The following is a 21,424-nucleotide window of genomic DNA, read 5'->3' as shown; positions in this document are numbered from 1 at the left end:
GTACAACACAGATTTAAGGCTATTAGTATGGATTTTAACCCAGAATTGAATCTGACATACTTATGAGAACTAAAATGATTGACCCGGTCTATGTCTGTTTAATGCGCGACAACGTCGGAATATCGACAAGGCATGCTTGCAATTCGATTACTGAAAACAAAAAGCAAATGAAATGTTTGTACCGCTTTTAACAATAGACAGAATAATAATATATTCTTGACGATGATAGTAGAAAAAACAAGTTTTATTTGCTAGCACATACCACTTCGATGATTTTGTCTGTTGATGATATACCACCGTTTGGTTCACCATCAGTTAAAAATACCATAATTGGTTGATGTTTTTTATTATTATCCATAGCACTGCGCTCTTGATCAGCCTTTATAACATACAAGGCTGTCTCGAGAGCAGCGATTATGTTTGTGGCTCCACGAGCAACCATTGCGTCAACAACTTTTTGGGTTTTCTTTAGTACATATCCATTAAATTCTTTAGGAAGGGGTAAATTTTGTCTCTGAAATAGAAATTCCATTTAGTTTGCAGACTTCCGTGGCCGTTGTTCATGGTTAAATATAATTAAGGCTTTAGTTGCCACGTCGTCGGTATAGACTTCTTATAGTTTTGGGAGACATGTCACTCAACAATTGAAGGAAAACGCTCATACCTCATTTTCTTCGTCAAACAATGGTTCTTTCATTTTATCAGGTATGTCTTGTATCTGATCATTTTATTATTATTATTATTATTATTGTTTTAATATATCACTCTAATTTGTCTTTTATTTTATATAGTTCAAAAACGGCGTTTCCAGGAAAAAATGTAGAAGGTTTTTTCTTACCGGTTCTTTATGTTTTTTGGGCTACTGAATCCGAATCTGAGATTTACCACCTCGCCAGGCAACGGCTTCACAAGGAAAATTGTAAATAACTTCAAATTTTCGGCACTTTTTTGAGTTTTTTAACTGTAACTCGAAAACTAAGCGTTTTTTGATTATAACTGTGATATACCAAATTAAAGCAGACAAAATTTTTTATAAATACGTATAATAACTCTAAAGTCTGGACTAAGGGTCGGCAACTGGCAGACCGCGGTCCAGGTCCGGACCGCGAAAGGTAAAATACTGGACCGCCAAAAATTTTTTGAAAGTATAAATTACTCAAATAAATTATTTAAAAAATGTTTTCTAGTATTTTACAATTGTGTGAGTGTGAGTTCTTAATGGTTAGTAAGCAGATTAAATTTGAGTCCAAATTAAAATAAAAAAATAAGAAATATGAATTTTTTTTCTGGACCTCGTTAAAAATTTTCAAATGTATCAGGACCCCATTTAAAATTACTTGCCGACCCCTGGTCTGGACAATCCATAACGTCGTTAGATCGTGTTGAATAAATGTAATTTCTTGACTTTCCGCTAAAAAAGTTGAAAACGTTATTCGAACTGCGCGCTGCTGCCCTACTATCAACTTCATACAACTCTAAAATCAATTATTTTATGGTTACCTGGTATGTCCAGGTTACATTTAAGGAATTGTCAAACGTGAGTGAGGTCCATATATGGTCAACGGGCCTCCTAGTTCAAAGGAAAACGTACTACCCAGCCCCAGAGAAACTTCTAACACTCATTGCCAGCAAGTGCCAGAAGGGCTGCAAGGGCAATTGCGGATGCAGAAGGGTTCGTTTTTGTTGCACCAGACTCTGTTTGAATTGTGAAGGAATGTGCTCCAATGTAGAAATACTGCTCAGTAATGACGATCAAGACGTTTCACCTGAGAAGATCAAAGGTAATTTATACTATTACAAGTAATTATTATTCTAATCTAGTATTTATCACTGCAAATTACGAACTATGCCTTCACAGATCAATGTCATAATAATATTTTTTTCCATTGGAAAGACCGGCGCCCATCCTTCAAGAGTTCGAGCATTGGACAGGACTAAAACGAAAACATTACGACAGCCTGGACCATCTAAAGGGAACATCTGCGAACGCAATCCTGAGCCTTATACAGGTATTGTCTTCTTCTTCATCTTATATTTTTACATAATATTAAACTCTATTGTGCAAAGACATAATAAATTTTGTCCATAATGAACATGAACGACATGGATTCTATTATAGTTATCTAAAGTATCCATTCTCGTTGTTTCAGGTGATAATTCTGCAGATGAGGATGACGAATGAATATGAAAATTATTAAATAATGGTGTTTTTGCTTTTTTTCGTGTAAATACAAATTTGTTCCAAATATGTTTCCTTTCAAAATCTTCTATCTTCCCCTTGAATTAAGAGTAGTACGATTTTGTTTGAACTAGGAGGCCCGTTGACCATATAAGGATCTCACTAACGTTTTGACAATTCCTTAAATGTAACCTGGACATACCAGGTAATCATAAAATAATTGATTTTAGAGGTGTATGAAGTGGATAGTAGGTAGCGCGTAGTTGGAATAACGTTTTCAACTTTTTTAGCGGAAAATCAAGAAATGCCATTTTTTCAACACCCTCTAAAGACTTTAGAGTTATTATAGGTATTTGTAGGAAATTTTGTTTAGTTTAGTTGGTATAGATATAATCAAAAAACGCTTAGTTTTCGAGTTATAGTTAAAAAACTGAAAAAAGTGCCGAAAATATGAGATTTTTTGCAGTTTTCCTTGTGAAGCCGACGCCTGGCGAGGTGGCAAACCTCAGATTCGGATTCAGCACCCCAAAAAACATATAGAACCGGTGAGAAAAAAACTTTGCTTACTGGATTAATAATCATTATAGTAACTAAATAAATTGATATTACATATTGAAAATGTTGCATTTTACGTTCTAGGACTGTTACATATAACAATGAGATTCATTGCTACAAAATTTCAGTAACACTTGAAAGGTTTTAAGCGCCAATTGTACCATATCCTTGAACGAAGGTTCAGTGCTGACTGTGGATTAAAATCTTTATGCTGTATTCAAGTTCAGAAGTTCAAATGTTGATCAGGTAGAGTGTTTCTTAAACTGCCATTATAAATATTCAAAGAGTTCAGTGAAAAGACAACCCATAAATATAAATGCTTCTATTTTAGTCATAGATTTAACAGTATATTACGACAAATTTATGATTTTAGCAAAACAGTAATGTAACATTCGTTACTTACTTTCAACATAACAATAAACGTAGGTCCGACTAACAAAAGTGGTACCGGAAGTGGGTTAGAAAGTTATCATAATAAAAAGCGTAACTAACCTATAAATAAGTGATTCTCTTTAATATTACAATCACAATTTTTAAAAGATTTAAAATCACTGAATTCTATTGTCAAATATACTATGATACATGAAATATAAAAGAAAAATCAGTGTATACCTAATATAGCTAAATTCTAATCTTTCTTGTAAATGGAAGCAAAAAAACAGAAAAATTATATTACAAGAGTAAACAATTATTACAACAACTAATAATCTTAAATAAAGTAGATTTCTAAATAGGAAACTAGCAAGAGATAAAGGTACTAACTATACTAAACTGCTACTAAATGGGACACCCTATATATTATTGCATTTTCGGATTCTACGTGGAATTTGAGTGTCATTTTATTAAATATTCCCTATATCTAGGAGCAATGGACTTTGAGATATTAATTTTAATGGAACACCCTGTATTTTTTTACTTTCTCGTATGCAGATTGAAATTTCCTTTCTAACCTTATAAGTATTGTTAGGGTTGCCCTACTTTTAGAGGTATTTGAATTTTTCTATTTTTTTGACAGTTTTTCTCGTATCAGACCTGTTATCAAATTGGCCATGATCAGAAAGACTCCAAAAACAATTAAAATAACTTGAAATTTGTCAAGTTAATTGTCAAATTATTATTGTGTCTGTAACAGTTTTTGGCGAAAATTTAAATAAAAATGCCTAAGGATCGTTTAAATTACGTATACCTACTAATGAGGATTATTTTAAATTGTTTGTTATTTATGGAAAATGTGACGAAGTAATTTCAAGAACATTTTGGGCTCACTAACGTGATTTTTGGCGTTTTTTCGCTATTTTTGGTGATTTTTCGCTATTATTTTGCGATATTTGCAAAATTTGGGCGGAAGTAGCTGAAAGACATCAGATTTGGATTCAATACATCAAAATTATAAGAAACCTACTTGATCAAATTCAGAACAAATTTTTTCGAATTTTTTCGCGTTCACTAACGTCATTTTCGACGCTTTTTCACTATTTTTTGCTGAACGGACTTCAGATTCGAGCACGCCAAAATACATATATCCTATTGGGTCAAATCAAAGTTACAGACCACTTTTTTTATTTTGTGTACTGGTGTTATGAATAAAAGTCACCGTTAGGTTTTTTTCCAAAAAGGGATTTAAAATAGTTAAGGATAGTTTTGTTTAAAAAGTTGTATATTGCCCACAGAAAGAATAAAAAAAAATAATTCTTTATCATATATCCATTTTTGTGTTATGATTTACACTAGTATTTACTGATTAAACTAAGTACCAAAAAAATCGTCCCACTATGTGGTACTTATCCTTGTAGGGTGACGTAAGACCACGCTAACTCAACTATCTCGAGTGGAAGACTGTATTCTTTGGTATTTCAGCTGACAAAGAAAACTTCGTTCTTTTGAGAGTGATAGAGCAATATTGACGCAGGATTCGGATTCAGTCAAAATACATACATCTAGTCTTTGGAACAGACCACTTCTTCTTTTTTTGTGGGGCTGTGTAATCAATCCGATAAAAATAGCTGCAAAGTTCTAGTAAAACAGCCATTATAAAGACAGCATAAATTTATTGTTCAGGGTCAACCAAAATTATGTATTCACATAAGTAGAATGAAATTACAATAAATGTTCAAAATGATGACCTTCAACAATGATGCAATGATAGACTATTTGGACGACTTTGACAACTTTTGGTCTTCAAATATCCCCATAAAAAGAAGTCTAATTGTAGTGTAAGGGCGCCCCCTCTCAAATCACAAATTATTTCTATTTGAAAATAACTGATATACGTTGCCGTTGAGCATAAAAATAGCTCCAACTCAAAAAGTACCTTTTTTATGAAATAATAAATCGTTCCATAAGCTTTCACAGAATTTAATTCTTCTATCAAAATCATCTAACAGCTCTTGGACCAGATGTAGGTACTTTGTACGGATGCCACTTTTCCTTTTTTAGTATTACAACAGTTGATTGGTGTAAATTATTATCCAGTGCGACTTTTCTCGAGCTAGTATGAGGATTTCTTGAAACGCAAGTATTACGTCAAATTTTTTGCCCTCAGGAATTGATTTTCTTCCACTTTTGGGGAGATCTCTCGAAACTTTTTCTCAATTTTACTTATTACTGACTGAGAAACGGGTTCTTAATTGGGGTATTTAACATTAAATAAATTACAAACTTATGTCCTCACTTTATCTCCACAACCAATCATGAAAAAATTTCGATTCGTTCGGTTTTTGTAAGCTTTGTTAACTGATTTAAATGTTTTATGAGTATTTCACTCCTGTCAAATTGAACTAAACAAATATTTGTAAATGTGACAACAGAGTGATTTAGAATGTAGTATTTTTATCAATGTATTCTTTCCGAATCAATAAAGATAGTAGAAAACTCTACGATGTTTTATTTCCATTAGCGGTCGTTAAGCAATAGTTCAATGAGTTCAATTAGTTAAAAGATCGCATCAGAACGGAGACTGCACAAATAACCTCTAAAGTTCTAGAAAACGTTAGAGAAAAATTTACTGCCCAACTTTCTCATTGCATCATTGCAATCAGTTTGAACAGTTATTGTAATTTCATTCTACTTAAGTTGTAATGAACCTGTTTTATTTTTGATTTTTATTAAGTCTGAATTTAAAAATATTTCTTTTTATTTCGGATTATTTTACCCCGGCGGCGAGAATTATTGATTTTTTTACATATATATCAAATATCCACGTGGAGGTCCCACCACGACTGGTGTCAATCCGGTGGGGATTTGGGCAACAAGAGTCCTCGACATTCGTCGAAATCGGCAGTTCGTATCCAGAACTCAATACCGAACAGACGTCCACCGCCAGCAAGTACTCTCCACCGAAGAACCAGTGAACCTAGTAAGAATTATTTTCCTTATTATTATCCGTTCCAACCGGGTACAAGTCCGAAAAGATTTGTACACTTTAAGTGTGGAATTACTGTGGGCCCGAGAAGAATATTCTTGGTAACCCACACACAAATTCCACCGTCCGTCTCAACCCACACGACAGTGCAATCGTTGGATTCGGAGTGTAAACCCAATCCTGAAGAAGCCGTCGTATTTACTACAGCGTTGCTTGGTGTCCCGCACCTTGATGTACGCTGGGTAATAGGGGATATGTGAACCAAGACCTAGAGGTTCGGCGTGCCCACCCAATCTCCGGGTCGTTCCATATAGTATACGTACGCTTCTCCCTGGTCGGCGTGTGTACATCAGACCGAGAAGCGTTGTATACAGAGAGTCCGACACCATCGGCCACCAGGACGTATAAAGCTTGAAGGCTAGTACGAATTGTAAGGCGAGATACTTCGGAACCCGTTTCACCATCCTATCTTTCCGCCTTGCACCGCTTGGGCTTTCTTCGCTGGTTATTGCTATCGCTTACCGCTTACCGCATTCCGCTTACTACTTTTGCATTGTTTGCTAGGCCATGATACCGATATTTGACCGCCCGCCTGTTTAAAATAAGTCCGAAATAATTCCGAATAAATTTTGGTTTATTTTCAGAATCAGCGGGGACCAGTAAAAAACGTCTATAAATATTTTAGTCAGACCGTTTAAAATCACCTTTTCCTTTGTACGTAAAAACCGTCTACGATTGTAGAGTAATAAATATTTTATTTCGATCCCGTTTGCAAATATTTATTTCTTTTCTAAGGTGATAAGTAAAATGGTAAAAAACCCAGAGTCACAACTTTTTAATTTTGTCTCTTTCACACTGATTTTGTATATAATTATTGTTAATAAACTTGTAAATAATTTCAGTCGTTTAGTAGTGGGTAGGAATAAAAATTGACACTATATGTATTTGTAATAAGTATTAATATTTTCCCTGTGTGAATAAATCTAGTAAAACTTAATAGGTTTATTTCTTTCACCGTCGAGGTAAATCGATAACATTCCGGAACAGCAAAAACGCTGATATCGTTTTGTAGAGCTCCCGTTAAAATTCATATCTAAAATAAAACTACACTGAGAAAACTACTCTCTGCCGTACTCTCTGCCGTTTTCTCCTAAAAGAAATTAATTTGACCCCTGGAATTTATTTTCTTCACTGTAGCTACCTGTGCACTTTACTCTAAACCGAGGGTAAGGGATAGTGGAGTTTCCCCCACGTCAAATTTAGGGAAACTGGCGCCCGAGATTAAAACCAACTATATAAATTATTAACTAACGTCATCGTTTAGAGTCCAGTCCGAGGAATAGAAGACCGTTCCGAAAAATTAAATTACAAGGGGTGTACACACCATAGTTAAAAGTAATAAAATTTACACCGAACGATCCATAGAGAGAGAACCGAGGAAAAGTGCGAAAGGAAATAGAGGAAATAAATAGTCAACTAATTATACCGTTGGATAGAGGATTAGGAGATCTTTCAAATCGTCGATTACGTCATAACGTCAACACTGGTGGCCTTTCAAAACTTAAAATTGACGTGTTTTAGGATTTTTTCCAAAAGCTTTTTTTTTAAATAATTAATCTATTCCAACATTTCCATCATACTGTATGTATTTTACCATAAAAATGAGGTTAGGATACAAGAAACAATATCACCTTCCTCTTCATTTTTGAAATTTCTGTAATAAATATTGATTGATTACCGTCTGCTTAACTGCACAAATAAAAATAAAATGAAACGATAGTATAATGTATTTTATACTAAACCAAATTCAGTACTGAATGTACGTTTACTTAAACGTGACTGAACGCGTATTTGGTACAAATGGACCTTAGAAATTGCACAGAACATTTGTAATATTTGCTCTAAAAGTAGAGTGACAATTGTTGATGTACAATGATTATTTTGCTACATACTACATTATTTACCTAAACTGTAGTTAACGTCATGCTTGCAAATTGGAATCTACTACAAAACCAAAGTGCTTACTACAAAATATTATGAACTTTACCTGCATGAACATTAATATGAACATTTTCCCCTTCGTGTAGTTAAGAAGTCTAAACCGATTATATGGCAACCAGTTGTAAATTTTTAACCATCAAATGTCATTATTTTCGTTTTTAAAAGGATGTTTGTACATACACTTAATTTATAGAATGGATCAGAGTAATTAATGTTTCTGTCAATAATCGTCGCCGTTCTGGAAAAGACATTCCACACTTTAACATTTGTTTCAAATTCTATAATGGTCACTTTATCTCCATTTCTAATTTGCTTTAATATGCCCTTCATTGCATTCTTCAGCTGATTTAATTTTTTTCCGCGCATACTTGTACTGGTATCCAGGACAAAGACTACATGTTTTGACAATGGGAGCAAATCAGTTGGTGCAAAGAAATGGATAAAATAACCGTCTTGCAAGAATATCTAAAAATAAAAAAATGTTATATTATTAGAAATGATTGGATGCAGCATTCATAAATAAATAGATACATATAACGTTCTGTTCTCTGGTATGTATATCGAAACGTTCACCTCATCCAACTCTTAACTTAGGAAATAGAAATACAACGTGTAACAGATACGATACGACAATCTTACAGGGCTGATTTCTCTCATCAAAACAAACAAAAAGCCAAGGGTAAGATTTTTTCCTAAAACAGTTCCTAAAAGTTCTATGATCCATCAAAAATTGGAAGTGGAAGGCACAGTTTTTATTCAATTGTTCAAGAACTATTATAGGTGTAGACTTCAGAGGACCCCGCAGAATCCTTATAAAAAGTGGCTTTCGGCTAATTTTTTTGAAACTTTGCTATGTTTTTTAACAATATATTTTGCCATTAACAATGCCAAATTTTAAGAACCTAACATTGACTGTTCCAAATTTATTTCAAATATTAATATATTTTTTAAATTTTCCGGCCGCATCATAAGAAATTGTGGTTCAAACCCTTCCAACTTTGGTCAGTTTTTGTTAAAATTTTACTTTAACTACTAGGAAGGTACTGCACTGTACCAAAATTGAAGTCTATATCTTTCACGATTTTAAAAAAGAATGTCATTTATTTTTTTCCGTTTGTCTGAGAGTTTGTCGCAACGCCACTGTTACACCCGGCAAATTTTGATAAATTGCGCGTTTTAAATAGAAAGAAAATTTAAAATAGTATTTTTCTTTCTTTCATATCTTCTCTAAAAGTACTAAAAGTCAGCGAATATTATTATTAATTTGTAATAATAATTGAGCAATATGCCTTTACCTCCCCTCCAGCAGAATCTCTCTCAACATCATACTGGACTACAAATTGTCCAGACAATCCATTTGTTTGTTTCGTTCCTAGATAACGGGCAAACTGTTTCTGCTTTTCAGAATTGGGATTAAACGTGACAACAGCCATTGTCGAATTTAATAATCGAATATCAGCAGATGGATTTAGTCTATCTTCTTCTTTACCTATCTCGTTTCCGGACCTAATGGATGGAGTCTTGACAAATCTTAGCGGTCTGTTTTCCTTAATCGTAACCTGGAAATAGCTATTATAAGTAGTACGTCTTCAAGATATCAGTATATCACCTTTACACGCAAATTTTGAACAACTTGTCCAGGATGAATGTTCAGAACTAACTCGTACTGTCCATTTTTACGCTGAAGGTATTCTTCGTAAGTCAGGAGGAACATAACTCTCAAATGAGGTTCCACATTTAAAGAAACGGTGAATTTATTGGAGTCTCTGGCGCTTATAGACACATGAGCTGCAGTTCGCCCACTGGCAACGGCCTGGAAAATTGATAATAGTCTGCTTATTTAGTTGACACACAGTATCCAACGAACAGACAGTGGATAGGAAGTAATGGTCCCCACAACTGGCCTGCCCGCACACTTGATGTGCACCCCATTGATTTTTTTCTTCTGGGAACATTTAAAAAGTTTAGTTTATGCAACCGATATCATTGACGAGAACTATTTACGGCGCAAAATATTTGAAGGGGCAAATACTATCCGCCAACCCGGAATATTTTAAAAGATACATGAAAACTGGTTCCGTAGATGCCAGTTATGTGTAGAGAGACAAGGTGGACATATTGAACAGAGCCTTCATAAATGATTTATGTGACTAGTAATTTTGTTTGAAACAGAATTATATTTCCTTCGCGTTGCCAATTAAATTCTGTTAAAATTAAAAATTACTAAAACCATAAGATCAAACTAGGTACGTTAAAACGCAAAATTTAGTTTTACCGGCTCCTGACTGGTGTCATTTTTCACGACGTTTCGTTCAACCAATCAGCTATCGGATCTCGATTGTAGACGCAATAGTTTGTTACTGTTTATTGCAAACGAATAATTATGTCCGATGACACTAAATTGACATTTGTGCATTTTTCAATAGCGTCCGTTGTCCGTGTCTGTTATTGTTCCTATTCAATTTCTGCTAACGTTTTGTTGTTTCCTATTTGCTACATTTAAGTCGTTCATATTTCGCAGATAAACTCTTTTAACACTTCGTCCAATTACTGGTAAGCTGTAACAGAAACAAAATTTTGAGGTTAATAATATTTTTATTTCAGAACGTATTACGCATTTTACTCTAGAACAATATGTTTCATTTTCGATGTGTAAAGATGGGTCATGGACATACTCTTTGCAATCTTGCATTGAGCAATTGATGAAGAAATTTCCTAATGTAAATACATATTAACTATGACTTTCTCAATCCGGAAAGGTGCTGTTCTAATAAAATTGCGCAATATTCAAAATGTTGTTCAATACAGGAAACATTTTCATAAGTTTTTTTTACCATCTAAATTTTTTACCCCATAATCCGACCCCATATTTTATTTTGAAGGTCTTCAATATCGGAAAACATTTAAATGTAACAAAAGCCGGGACGCGTGGTAATGTATTTATTAGTTCTCGGAACGGATCGGCCAAAAAATAAAATATTTCAGTAAACACAATTTTTAACAAGTTCTCTTAGACTGTTGGGGCCATGTGCTGAACATCTGGTATGAAGAGAAAAATCGATATTTCAAACAACGTGCGAAATGCATTCCAAAGAACGTAGGAATTCCAATAATAAGTTGTTAGAAGTTGTGAGAAAAATAATAACAGATCAAATATCTGGTTTTTTGGCGGATTTTCCAAGCTATAAGAATAGATTAAATGAGATTGACTAATCCGTCCCGTATTGCTACACGAAGTCACTAGAGGAAGGCTAGGGTTACTTGTAAGTCCAGTTAGTCACAGAATTATTTATATGTCGGAGTCGTAGGGCTAACTTGGGCGTTAATATCACTACTCGTATCACTAATCTTCACGAAATAATAAGTAATACTGTAAATGAAAATGATTTAAAATAAAACGTTACAAATAAAGTACTCGAGTTGTTTTATGACGACAACCCGATAACGAATCCACGGTCAACAAAATAGCAGTGTACTCACGTCTTCAATGCTCAAGTAGAACTGCTTTCAGTATAACTCTCTGTACTTCTCTTCACTCGTCAGGTCAAAATTATTCTTAAATGAACCAATCAAATTCGTTATATCCTAGGGATTGCCTTATAGTGATTTTAAGGTAAATGCTATCTATCCTTTGACCGCGGCTACGTTGAGTAACTCTCTCCAAACCCAAGCTAAATAACTATTTCTAAGTTTTATGGTCTAGATGCAGTTTATAAAAGGGTATTCCCTGAGTAAAGAATTCTGGAATTTCCAAAGTCTGAAAGACTCGGCCTGTGAGAAAGACATCTCCGACATATATAAATGTAAATTCAGTCCATTAGATAACTATTAACAAGGCATAGTTATGCCAAAGCGTCCCGATATTCAGGGTTCCCGCCAGTAAGGTAAGAACAGAAACGTCTGGACCCAAGAAATGGGCGTGTCGAAGCGAGGTGTCGAATTCAGGAGAGATCTCCGAAAAAAGGGCAGTTTTTTCCTTGGGTTCCACATTGAGCAGTCAACTTAGTTTTAGTTTCGGAGTCTCGGATTAATTTAATAATGGATAAAGTCTTTGCAAATTTTGCTATGGATCTCACATTCCCTGAATCTCGGTACGCTGTCGCGTTTAAATGAACCAATAATATCTGTTCGAGTTTGTTGTGTTCCCGTTGTTTTGTTTGTTTTGTTTTTATTGTTATTAAAACCCTTCATGGAAAGTTTTGGTGTTTTCTTGTTCTGCCAACTTAAGTGTCATCCTATACAACCAACTAATGGATTACCTTGTACATGAGAGATATACGGCAAGTGTCTGGTTTTCATTCTCTGAACGTACAATATTTCTAAGTTCCCACATATTAATTAAAGTATAATGGTAATTACAAACTCCCTTTCGAGAATTAAATAGTAAACTCTTTTGAAATCCAGACTCGTTGATACTGGTCATAACGGTAGATAGATAATTAAAGAAATAACGCATCAGGTTACATAAATTTTCAACGTATTGTATCTTAGTCAAAAGATTTTGAAACATATAAAAACATAAAACACACCACAAAAATGAGACAACACCCAAATCCAAAGCCAAAGGCTGTGCGGAAGGGCGCTACACTTGAAAAAACGCAGACAGACACCCATTACCCATCGACATTGCCAGTGCCGACGCCGGGATCGAACCCGGACCAGAATAGGAAGTCTGGCCGAGAAATGCTTGCCACCGGATGCTGACCGTGGTGATATATTTATATGATTTTTTTTAAATGTCCCCATATCTTCAAAGCGAAAGAATTCAGTAAAGAGAAAATTCTAAATAAACGTTTCTTAGTTACATATTTTCTTACAAATACGTTTTTCACTTGCTTTCCAAATATTACAAGTGCATACTTCCCGTCTATCACCTTGTATTTAAAGAAACAGAAACTTACTGTATCGTAAATGTTTTTGGCCTCTTCCGTTTCTTTCACGAAGGCTCTGTAACGTTTTGTTCCAACTTCCATGATGAATTCAGAAATAAATGCTGTTTCTGGCAACACTACAGTGAAAGTTGTTTCCTTGGCAGCTATCCCTCTACTTCTTACTTTAGTCGTTACCAAAGTTGTTGCAAAATTATTGGCAATTTTAGAGTTTATATCCATTTCAAATACTTCCGGCAAATCATATTCATTAACCTGAATGATAACAAATTTATCAACATTATAATGTCAAAAATATAGTACAACAAACTTACTCTTGAAATGAAATTCATAACTTGTTCATTATCATTATTAGCTGTTATACAAGACATAAAAAGTAATTTTTGTACAATTTAAAAGTCTGTAGCTCCCTTACCAAGCATTTCAAGGGTACATTAACAGAAATATTTTATTTTTGAAGTGTGTTACCAGCCTTCAATGTGTTTTATACTATTTTTTTAATACTATTTTTTATTCAAAACTCACCATTCTTACAGTTCTTGTGTTCTCTGATGACACTACAAAGCTATTTTCTCTTGAAGATGACGAAACATTCCCAAATATTAAGAGGGAAACAAAAATTAAAAATTTTATTCCCATCTTTTGTTACTAAAATAAAAGATAACAAATAGTTACTTAAGCGAGATGTGTTAGAAGTACATAATTCTATATTGCACTAACGATTAAAAGTATGTATGAAGAGTGTTTTTTGTATTGTAAATTAACGGTATAATAATAACAATAATAATAATATTAATAATAATATTAATAATAATATTAATAATGTCTTTATTTCCAAAAGAAAAATAAAAGTCATTCAGCACAAAAATAAAAAGGTTATCCATAGTTTTGGAAATCTCAAGGGGAAGTTCACAATAATTGTGCTCTACCACTTAACCCTTGAATACCACATATCTAATATATAAAGCACCGTAGTCAGTATTACATCACAGTAAACATATAAATTACAACAATAATAACAATAGTAGCGTTAAATAAGTAACATACCTAAGAAAATAACATTGTCCTAACAAATTTTTTGAACTTTGCACAACTAATATATCCTGCACCGAGTGTGACGCTGTTGTACAACCGGTATATATTGTATTTAAAACCTCTCTCAAAAAAAGACGTTTTATGTTGAGGAGGGCTGAGTAAACCTTTGGATCTAATATTAATATTATGCACATCACTGCGAAATACAATTTTGTTATATAGATAAGGTGGAGTCTTAGTAAGTAAAAGTTTATGAAAGAAACAAAGTGAGTAAAGTTTTCTCCGTTTGAACATATCCAACCAGCCAAGTTCATGCAACTTATGCGATACATGATCAAATTTACGAATACCAAAAATAAAACGTATACACGCATTTTGAACGCGTTGGATGAGGTTGCTGCTGTCAAGATCTAGGCAAGGTCCATATACAGGGGCACAAAATGAAAACTGGGATAATATCAATGTCTCACAAAGCATTCTCTTAGTATTTATGTTTAGATATTTACGATGGGGATACAGAAGCCGCAATCCTAGGTATGCTCGTTGGGCCATTTTTTTAACTTGCTCCCTGAATCTTAAGTTGGAATCTAAGATTAAACCTAAATTTTTTGCACTCTTAGAAAATTCTAGCAAATGCCCATTTATATTAATCTTAATTAATTTAGAGATATCAAAAGCTTTAGTCTTCTTGCCGAATAAAATTAAGGCTGTTTTAGAAGGATTTATACTAAGAGAATGCTGTAAGGAAATATCAAATATTGTATTTAAATCATCATTTACCTTATGCATAGCTGATTGATAATCTTTAGGATAAAACGAGTAATATAATTGAGTGTCATCAGCATACATGTGAATGGAGCAATATTTAACAAATTTTATAAATTGTGATGTATAAATTGTAAATAACAAAGGACCTAATATGGAACCCTGGGGGACTCCTTTGCAGATAGATCTAGATTGAGATAGGTTTTCAGAGACTCTTACAAACTGTGTCCTGTTATTAAGGTATGAATATAGCAACTTAATGCTGTCATGTTCAAAACCACATGATTTTAAAATAGCAATTAAAACATCGTGATTTATGGTGTCGAATGCCTTGCTGTAGTCAAGTAAAATTAGGAGCGTACATTTTCCCGAGTCAGTAGCGTCCACAATATCATCAATAATGTGCATTAGAGCTGTAGAGCAACTGTGCCCAGGACGAAAACCAGACTGAAAAACAGGTAAAATACTATAATTTTCTAAGTACTCACGAATTTGAATTTCAATTATCTTTTCCGCAATTTTCGACAATCCTGGTAAAATACTGATAGGGCGTAAATCAGAAAAAGTCTTAGGATCACCTTTCTTAGGGATTGGCGTCACTAGAGCAATTTTCCAGGAAGAAGGAAATTGACAGTCAATAAAAATACTGTTAATTATATGAACAACATAATATAAAATATAGGGACAGCATAGCTTTATAAAAAATATACTAAGCAAATCAGCACCAGCCGATGAATTTTTTATAATCTGGAGGACATTTCGCACGGTATCTATTGAGACGAGTTTAAATTTAAAACTTGAGTTAAGAACTTTATTGAAATCATAATAATCAAAGATGCTAGAGTTGTCACCTATATTATCTGGAATATTGTCTATGAAATAATTATTAATAGCATCTGGATTCGATAAATTAGCAGGCAATGGCGAATTAGAGCTATTAGAAACAATGTTTAATGATTTAAGCTCCCCCCACAGATTTTTAGAATTTTTATTAGTTGAAATATAATTAAAATAAGACCGTTTTTCCACAATTTGAGCATGATTAACTGCATTCCGTAACTGTTTAAAATAGTTCCATTTAGCAGGAGAAGAGTTTCTTTTATATTCAGACCTTGCCTTATCTCTTTGTCTCATTAACAGTTTGATATTATCTGTTAACCAAGGGGCCTTCTTTTTTGTTATTCGTACCGTTCTCAAAGGTACATGCTTATTATAAAGGTTTGAGAGATGCAACGTCAAATGACTAACTTTGTCGTTAATATTTGTCATATAAAATAAATCAGAAAGCGGTAATCTTAACAAATCANAATAACAATAACAATAACAATAACAATAACAATAACAATAACAATAACAATAACAATAACAATAACAATAACAATAATAATTATAATAATAATATCTCTACCACTGATTCTAATCGCAAGGATTAGCCCAGAAGTCAGAGTCTTGTGCGGGAAAGGGGGCGGTATTATTCAGTAGGCCGCATGTGCGCCCAGGAACGACTTACGTTGGTAAGCCCTAACCACCATTAAGTACAGGAATGAGGGAAACTTGCAAAACCTCATTAATTAGGGAGATGATTAAACACCGACCGGTATCAATCTCTCACATTGATCCAAGCCAACATTCTTCCGCAAAGAGGGTGACTAATTCCTCTCTACGAATATCGCTGATCTACGGTCTTACGGCCGCGGGAAGAGAACCTGCGACATAGGCCAGGAAAATAAGCTGGAAAATGACCATTTCGCGACTTTTTGTTTCGGTAAGCTGAATTTATCACTATACAGGGTGGTCTGAGTTTTATCCAGGAAACTTCGAGGGTAGATAGATATCTTTAAAATAATACGTGTTTGTCTTATAAACATGGGTCTGGAATGGCCCCGTTTTAGAGATACAGGGAGTTGAGGTTTTAAAAAAAATTGATTTTTTGTTTATATCGCACACTACCTCACACGTGGTGTAGAAAGAAGTGTAAATAATTTTGTTGATGTGCTTACAAATTGCACTTACTTTTAAACATAAACAAAATATATTCTTGTAATATTACCGTCAGAAGTGTCGGCCACAAGGGGATTGTATTGGTATGAATAACTTGAGAACGGCGAATCTTAATGAAAAATTAAAGTTACCTTTTTTTACGTATTTTGTGCATTAGAATATAAATCAGTTACAATGACATATAAAAAACGCAGTGGCGTAGATTTTTTTGTAAAAAGCGAGTGACCCCTGTTCAGTTGTACCTTTAGTTTAGTTGAACCTTTAAAGCTCATATTTCAGGGAATATAAAACCTGTTATCATACTATATGTACCAAATTTTATTGAGATCGGTTAATAGATTCCTGATATAAACAAAAAATCAATTTTTTTTGACAACTTCAACACCCTGTATCTCTAAAACGGTGCCGTTCCAGACCTATGTTTATAAGGCAAACACGTATTATTTTAAAGAGATCTATCTGCCCTCGAAGTTTCTTGCATAAAATTCGGACCACCCTGTAGATGCTAAATATTATGTACAATAACATATTAGTTTCCACAGTAATAAAAATGGGGGGAAAGATTGTTTACAGGGTGGTTAATTGTATAATTTTTGCGTAAATTCACGTTTTTCGCTTATAACTTTTTTCCGTTCATTTCCACGAGAAAACAGTAAAGCACTTTTTTTTTGTCTTCAAAAGATCAACAAAACTGGCGTCAAAAAATATTAATTACTTATATCAAAAGTTATAAACAGAAGAAGTTTATTTATGACTTTTGAATTAAACATTTATAAACTGCGTTATTATTACCAGAACATTTTGGCATCGCATCCTCTCATTCCTTATCAGTATCACTGTCTAATAACTCACATGAAATCTGGAATAAGTAAGTTGCAGAATTTACAAGTTATGGCCTTATAAACAAATTAACTAATTATGTCTTTAAGCTAAAAAAAATCGTCAAGAATTGTTGAAAAACAACGGAGTTACAGACTGTCCAAGTTGTCGGCCTATTGTTAAACAAATTAGGTTGGTAGCGGCAAAAAAAATACTGTCATAATCGGCAACCCGTGTACTTTCCCAGGTAAAAATATTTTATTTGTGGAAGTAAGTTAAGTGCATAAGAAATATTGTAAAAAGTCAGTGGAAGCTTGATTTTCGGCGAGCCGTGGTGCGGCGGAAGGGTGGGGGAAGCGAACAACAGCGAGTCCGAAGAAAATGATAATATTCATAGTCCTGCGGTTAAATAAGAGAAATTCGCTTGAAAATAATATATTTGTCAGTCTATAACTCCGTTGTTTTTCAACGAATCTTGACGATTTTTTTTAACTTAAAGCTCTTTTCATAAGCTTTCCGAATATGTAACTATATCACGCTCGTGCGTCGTATATTTCATTTTGCAACTAAGGCTAAAAAATAAAAAAAATTCCAGGTTAAAAAAAAATGATACATTTCAATGTATTATCAGAGAACACTATATCAACGAGAAGCGACAGCAAGGCTTTCTGCGTTAACAGTTTTCGTATGCGCATGCGCGAGTTGGGTTGTGTTGTTGTCAGTTGTCAGTGGCTGTCAGAGCCGTCAAATATAAATAGAAGAAACGAGTAATAGTTTTTTGGCGGTGGACAGTTGTGTTGTATAATGTTAATTGATAGTGGATTTATTTGTATTGTATTTCGTTTCCATCTACAATTAGAATCAACTTGAAATCAATAAAATGCATGGTTATTATTGTGCTTTTCGCGATTGTTCATCCAAAACTGGTGAAGGATTAACCCTTTTGAGATTACATAAGGATTAGAAAGGTAATTATTATTATTATTATTTTAAGTACCTACCTATAAACTGTAAATCAGAAAAAAGTATTTTGATTTTTAAAATAATGTGGTATGTTTTCTTGTAATATGGTATTGCATAAGTATAGAGAATATCTTTAGGAGAATTTTTATTTTTGTTTGCAGTGCTCGAGTGTGGATAGAAACTTGCAATAGACTCGATTTATTGCCTAGGATTGTGAATGTATATAAGAATTATAGGCTTTGTGAACACCATTTCGAAACCAAATATATTGGTAAAGGGAATGTAAGAATAACCTTATTGCCAAACGGAATACCTATACAGTTTCCTCAACTTAGAAATGGGCAAGAAGAGCTAGAGGCAAAAATTGTGAAGGATTGTCCCAAAGAAGTTATTGCATTGTCAGGTACCTATTTTTAAAAAACTATTTCAAATATTGCAGAAAAATATTATATCTGTTTAATAAAAATATTAGTTGTAAAACATCTTGTTCTATTTTTTTATATATTATACCTAATTTGTCTACATTTTACCACAGTTATCCTTGTATTATATGAATAATGTTTGATACTGATGCAGTTCGTTGTAACTTCTTTCAGTGTAAACGATTGTGTTTCTGTCAAATCGGTCGACTCTAGCGTGACCACAAAACATCAAAGGAACCGCCGATTCTGTCGCTTCTCGTTGGTACAGTGTTCTCTGGTATTATTATGAAATCTACCATGAAAAAATCAGTGCGATTGTGGAAGATCCTCGGGATCGTCCAGACTAATAATTAGTCAATTTGTTTATAAGGCCATAACTTGTAAACTATTCAACTTACCGATTCCAGATTTCGTGTGAGTTATTAGACAGTGATAAGGAATGAGAGGATGCGATGCCAAAACGTTCTGGTAATAATAACGCAGTTTATAAATGTTTATCTGTTTATAACTTTTGATCTAATCAATATTTTTTGACGCTCGAGGGCTAGTTTTGTAGGTCTTTTGAAGACCAAAAAAAGAAGTACTTTACTGTTTTCTCGTGGAAATGAACGGAAAAAGTTATAAGCGAAAAACGTGAATTTACGTAAAAATTATACAATTAACCACACTGTAAACAATTCTCCCCCCATTTTTATTACTGTGGATACTAATATGTTATTGTACATAATATTTAGCATCTATAGTGATAAATTCAGCTTGCCGAAACAAAAAGTCGCGTCCAACTCTATATTTCCTGGCCTAGACAGTGGCATTCATCGATTTAAGTATTGACGCCTCGAGTCTCTCGGCCACCAACCGATGGTGATGTAGATGGGTTTCAAAATAAATGACAAGCTAAGATACTATACCTACCATGAAATCGAAAGCGATCAACAAAGATGAAATACAGAGTGGCAAGTTTAACTGGAACAGATTCTGTAACTTAGTAAACAAAAGTTTGTCGCAAAATTCCTGAAACACTTCAATTTTTATTTTCAATGGGGCATTATTACAAAGAGGTTTGTTAATTTTTTTAATTATGTGGAGATTGCAGCAACCCTTATCTTTTTTAATGGAAGGGTGCATTGATTAATTTTTTATTTTAAAGTTTTTTCAATTGTAATTGCAAATACAATTACGTATTTTTTTGTTAATTTTTGCAAGCAGTGTGTAGGAAAAAAGTAAAATAAGTAAATGTTTACTGAAACTTCTTTAAAGTATACATTTTTTTTTCTTACTTGACAAGCCACAATAACAATTCCAGACCTTATAACCTGCTCGATAGTTTTTTGACCAATTTGAACTGAATATGATTGATTTGGATCATCAGCAACTATGCTTGAAGATGTAGAAGGAAACGTTTTAAAGTAGAAGAGGCATGGTGGCTGAAAGACACTGAGGTGGGGGAATCTTACGTAGAAGAATTAATTCAAAACGGAATTGCGATATCGAATCGAATTTTGCGCAGAGAACCAGCAATGTTGTCATCGCTGATACCGCTTATTATATCGAGGAGTTGACCTAGAATTCTTATTGAAAATTGTGTTAATAGTATTGTTAAAAACGAATAAAGGACTAGTATGCCTTTTAAGAAGGATCGAGTGTAGTTGGGGGGGGGGGGTGAAGCGGGACGCGGGGGGACCTATACTAATGCAAAGAAAAATATTCTTTATGACTTGAAATTACGTAATACTTATAATTAATTATACATTTCCATATTTAAATTATTATTTTTTGCCCAATATACATAAATAAATGTCACTTGGCAACAACGCACGAGTATTATTTGTAAGTTGGCAATCCTTATATTGCTGTACGAAATGTCGGATGACGAACAGAGATCACTTCTGTGAACACAAATGTTCCTTATAAATAAGACAAGGGTTTAAAGCGATTGCATTTTTGAAAGTATAATACAATTTGATATAATGATATATGTAGTATTATACTGTACTACGATGTTATTGCAGCCAAAAATATTCTAAAAAATATACCTACTGAAGTTATTGAAATGTTAATTTTAAAATGGTATTAAAAATGTCCCATTATAATCTTTATTATTGTTCAAGATTTTTGTTTCATAAACCATTATTACGAAAAATACAGCTACATTAATATAATAGATCGTACTTACGTGATTCACTAATGTTACTTACAGTGATGTGGCATTAATGTTTTATATATCCAGATTTATCTCTCTAACATGAGATTATATTTCCTCGGGTTATCCCGTCTTCTCAAAACTTGTACAGGGTAGTAATACGGGATTTTTTAGGAGAACTACGGAAATTCATAATTTATATAGCATTTATATAAACAATCCATCTCTGTTTAAGTAACCTTTACTCTGTAGTATAACAACCCAGGGTTCGGTCAAAAAAATCATACAAAGTTG

At 33.5% G+C, this 21,424-nt stretch overlaps 1 protein-coding gene across 1 annotated transcript in view; it reads right to left on the bottom strand.

Annotated features, from left to right (window-relative positions):
* The window catches only part of LOC108913918 (inter-alpha-trypsin inhibitor heavy chain H3), a 36,526-nt gene extending 15,327 nt beyond the window's left edge, over positions 1–21,199 (bottom strand). The window contains exons 1-7 of the mRNA XM_018719569.1: positions 21,164–21,199; positions 13,511–13,633; positions 12,998–13,240; positions 9,706–9,909; positions 9,392–9,655; positions 8,277–8,561; positions 263–514 (exon numbers count right to left, since the gene is read on the bottom strand). Coding sequence (XP_018575085.1) covers positions 263–514; positions 8,277–8,561; positions 9,392–9,655; positions 9,706–9,909; positions 12,998–13,240; positions 13,511–13,624 — 1,362 coding nt within the window. The 5' untranslated portion in view covers positions 13,625–13,633; positions 21,164–21,199. The remainder of the gene's footprint in view (positions 1–262; positions 515–8,276; positions 8,562–9,391; positions 9,656–9,705; positions 9,910–12,997; positions 13,241–13,510; positions 13,634–21,163) is intronic.
* Positions 21,200–21,424: the final 225 nt, after the last annotated feature.

This window comes from Anoplophora glabripennis, unplaced genomic scaffold, assembly GCF_000390285.2.
Source record: "Anoplophora glabripennis isolate ALB-LARVAE unplaced genomic scaffold, Agla_2.0 scaffold1025, whole genome shotgun sequence".
NCBI lineage: Eukaryota > Metazoa > Arthropoda > Insecta > Coleoptera > Cerambycidae > Anoplophora > Anoplophora glabripennis.
This window is presented reverse-complemented; position numbering and strand designations above follow the sequence as displayed.